Source organism: Chanodichthys erythropterus, chromosome 9 (genome assembly GCF_024489055.1).
Source record: "Chanodichthys erythropterus isolate Z2021 chromosome 9, ASM2448905v1, whole genome shotgun sequence".
NCBI lineage: Eukaryota > Metazoa > Chordata > Actinopteri > Cypriniformes > Xenocyprididae > Chanodichthys > Chanodichthys erythropterus.
The window spans coordinates 2,181,977-2,185,883 of NC_090229.1; the positions used below are offsets into that span (position 1 = coordinate 2,181,977).

The 3,907-nt window shown below is 41.8% G+C and overlaps 1 protein-coding gene across 1 annotated transcript; it reads left to right on the top strand.

Moving 5' to 3' along the window:
* The first annotated feature begins 303 nt into the window (after positions 1 to 303).
* On the top strand, positions 304 to 3,490 carry ptger4a (prostaglandin E receptor 4 (subtype EP4) a). The gene is made up of 2 exons (XM_067393416.1): positions 304 to 1,097; positions 2,936 to 3,490. The coding sequence occupies exons 1-2, from the start codon at positions 309 to 311 to the stop codon at positions 3,407 to 3,409; spliced, it is 1,263 nt and encodes a 420-aa protein (XP_067249517.1). The 5' UTR covers positions 304 to 308; the 3' UTR covers positions 3,410 to 3,490.
* Positions 3,491 to 3,907: the final 417 nt, after the last annotated feature.

Consider the following 3,907-nt stretch of genomic DNA (forward strand, 5'->3'; position numbering starts at 1 on the left):
AGCAATTCAGCTCAAGCTCAATCTGATAGTGAAATCAATAATATCTCTGAATATTAAGTGTCTTTTAAACTCCATCTAATCAAGACGTTTTTCCCCATAAAGGGAATGAGATTTTGTTTAAAGCAGATATTAATAACTTGTATCAGCGAGTGTTTTTAAGGGCGTCCCGCTGTGAGTGTGTGATGATGTGAGGCAGGCGGGGCGCTTCAGTCAGTCAGGACTTTATTCCCTCACAGCAGGACTTACAACTCCTGGAAGAAGATGAGAGCTGGAGAAGCGCTGACAGTTTAACGGAATCCCAGCTGAACATGGACACGAACAGCAGCGCGACGCGCAGGATGGAGCCCAGGATCCCCACCATTCCCGCGATCATGTTCATTTTTGGGGTCATCAGTAACCTGATCGCTATCGTCGTGCTCTGCAAGTCCAGGCGGGAGCAGAAGGAGACCACCTTCTACACGCTGGTCTGCGGGCTGGCGGTCACGGATCTTCTGGGCACCGTCCTCGCCAGTCCGGTGACCATCGCCACCTACGTGAAGGGCGCGTGGCCCGATGGAGACCCGCTGTGCCAGTACTTCGGATTCGTCCTGCTCTTCTTCTCCCTGGCAGGACTGAGCATCATCTGCGCCATGTCCATCGAGAGATACATCGCCATCAACCACGCGTATCTCTACAACGATTACGCGGACAAGAAACTCGCGGGAGTGACTCTGCTCGCCATTTACGCGTCCAACATCCTGTTCTGCGCGCTCCCGAGCGTGGGCTTCGGAGAGGTGAAGATGCAGTACCCTCAAACCTGGTGCTTCATCGACTGGAGGACCAATGTCAGCGCGCACGCCGCCTTCTCGTACATGTACGCGGGCTGCAGCTCGCTCCTGATCCTGGTGACGGTCATCTGTAACGTGCTGGTGTGCGGCGCGCTCATCCGGATGCACCGCAGGTTCGTCCGGCGCACGTCTCTCGGCACTGACCCGGGCAGAGCGTCCGATCCCGGCAGGACCCGCAGCTTCGGGCGGCTGGCCGGCGCTGAGATCCAGATGGTCATTCTGCTCATCGCCACCTCCGCGGTCGTGCTCATTTGCTCCATTCCGCTCGTTGTAAGCGCTCGGACGGCATTGTGTCCGCTTTATCTCTCCAGTTCTGCTGCCTGCCTCAGATATGAGCCTCTTATCTGCCAAACCACAACTTTCTCACGATCTGCTTCTGATTTTCCTTCAGTTTCATTTCTCTACATTGTTGTGCAGATTAGAATGAATCACAGAGACTGATGATAAAGTCTTAAAGGGATGTAAATATTCTGAAACAGTCTTAGGTCACGGTGTCACTTCACAGTATTGCTATATTAAAATACAGTAGATACAGCACTGGTTTCATAAGATAAAATAAAGGATCCAAAAGGTGTTTTTCACAGCGATGCAAAAGAAGAAACATTTTTGGATCCCCAAAGAACCTTTCAGTGATCAGTAGACTACTTAAAAGAAGCTACTTACAAGAACACTAAAAATACTGGGTTAAAAACAACCCAAGTTGAAAATGGACAAACCCAGTGATTGGGTTGTTTTAACCCACAGATTGCAATGTTTTAACCCAGCATTTGGAATGTTTTAACCCAGCATTTGGGTTGTTTTAACCCAGCGTTTGGGTTGTTTTAAACCAGCAACGGGAATGTTTTAACCCAGCATTTGGGTTGTTTTAACCCAGCAACTGGAATGTTTTAACCCAGCATTTGGGTTGTTTTAACCCAGCAACTGGAATGTTTTAACCCAGCAACTGGAATGTTTTAACCCAGTGGTTGGGTTAAATTTTTGCTCAACCTGCTGGGTAGTTTTATTTAACCCAACTGTTGTTTAAAAATTACTGTATTGCTTGCTTAAAATGAACCCAAAATAGGTTGGAAATGAACATTTATTAATAAATTTATTTCATAATAAAAAACAATAAGCATTAAATTGTTTATTAATAAATGTTCAGCTTTTTATTATTATTCCTATTATGTGTCTGATTTTTAATTTCCAACTTATTTTGGGTTCATTTTAAGCCAGTCATGTATTCATTTTTAAACAATAGTTGAGTTCAATAAAACGACCCAGCAAACATTTAACCCAACCGCTGAGTTTGTCTATTTTCAACCCAACATGTTTTAAAGTGAACACTCTAAAAAAAAAGCTGGGTTATTTCAACCCAAATATGGGTCAAATATGGACAATTGCTGGATTTTTCCATATTTGACCCAAATTTGGGTTGAAACAACCCAGCTTTTTTTTTTAGCATAAACCTTTTTATTGCACAAAAGATTTTTTTTTAAAGTGAAAAAAGTTTCTTTAGATCATAAAATGTTCTTCACACTGAGAAAAAATGGTTCTTTTCAGATCTGATCACTGAAAGCTTTTTTAAGAAACTAAAATGTTTCTTCTGTGGAATCATGCGGAAAAATCCCTTTATTTTAAAGTGTTGCATCAAGATCAGCTATTTATTTTCTTCAGCATTTCTTGTTGGTGAATCACAAAAAAGATCCATAATTAGCATGTATTTTGTTAGATTTTATAAATGGCACTAAATAGGAGAAAAGATCTATATCTGTAATTATTTTTAAGATTATATGTCTGTGTTCAGGTTAATGTTCATATTTTCATTTCTAATTTCAGGCTTTTGATTCAGTGGAACTATAAAAATATGAAGTTTGATCTTCCCTTTTAATCATGATGTTTTATTCCTTGAAGCGTCAGTAAAAACAGACCTGACATTTCATTATAAAAAAAATAAAGTCTCCCAAAATGATGAATATTTAATAAGTTTATGGATCATGTTTACTTAAATCCTAACTTTAATTTGTTTATTATGTTTAAGTGTTCAGTATGTCCCACTGCACATATTCATATCAGAATGTTTTCATGTTGTTTGTCAAATGCACACTGAAAATTCATGTGTTTTTTAGGTCCAGGTGTTTCTCAACCAGCTTTATAAGACGCCAGTGGAGAAGAGGCTGGACAGAAACCCAGATCTGCTGGCTATCCGCTTTGCCTCCACCAACCCCATTCTGGACCCCTGGATCTACATCCTCCTGCGAAAAGCGGTGCTCTCCAAACTCATCGAGAACATCAAGTGTCTCTTCTGCAAGCTGGAGTCTCAGAGAGCGCAGGGACCGGGCAGCTTCATGGACGGAGCGCAGGTCTCCTCCATCATCTCCAGAGACTCTCCGTCCGCCGTGTCTGGAGAACTGAAGGAGGTCACGAGCACCTCGCTGACGGTTCTGTATCCGCCCGAAGCCCCGGACACCTGTCAATCAAACCCGTGCTTATCTGAAGCTTCTTCTGAATCATCCAATCGGAACAGTTTAGACGGTCGGTCAAAAGAGCAGAGCTTACAAATGACTATAACCAATGAGACTCTTCAAGAGAAGAGCATTTAGCTCCTGATGTGGACACTTCTGCATCCAAACATGGTTCTCCGTTCTGCCTTCTGTGCTCTCAGATCTGTGCAGTGAATCTAAACGAGTGACTCTCACTGAATCTGATTATTTATTTATTTGAGAAAACCATCGGTTTATCAGCTTTCAACTTCCTCTTTAAGTCTCTTAAAATAAAGGTTCTTTATTGGCATTGATGGTTCCATGAAGAACCTTTATGTTTAATAAAATGTTAATTTATACAATACAGAAATACTGTCATTTTTAAATAATAGTTGAGTTAAATAAAACTACCCAGCAGGTTGTGCAAACATTTAACCCAATCGCTGGGTTAAAACATCCCATTTGCTGGGTTAAAACATTGAAATCGCTGGGTTAAAACAACCCAATCACTGGGTTAAAACAACACAATTGCTGTGTTTGTCCATTTTCAACCCAACCTGGGTTATTTTTAACCCAGCATTTTTTAGGATGTATGACGAACATTTAAAAAAATCTAAA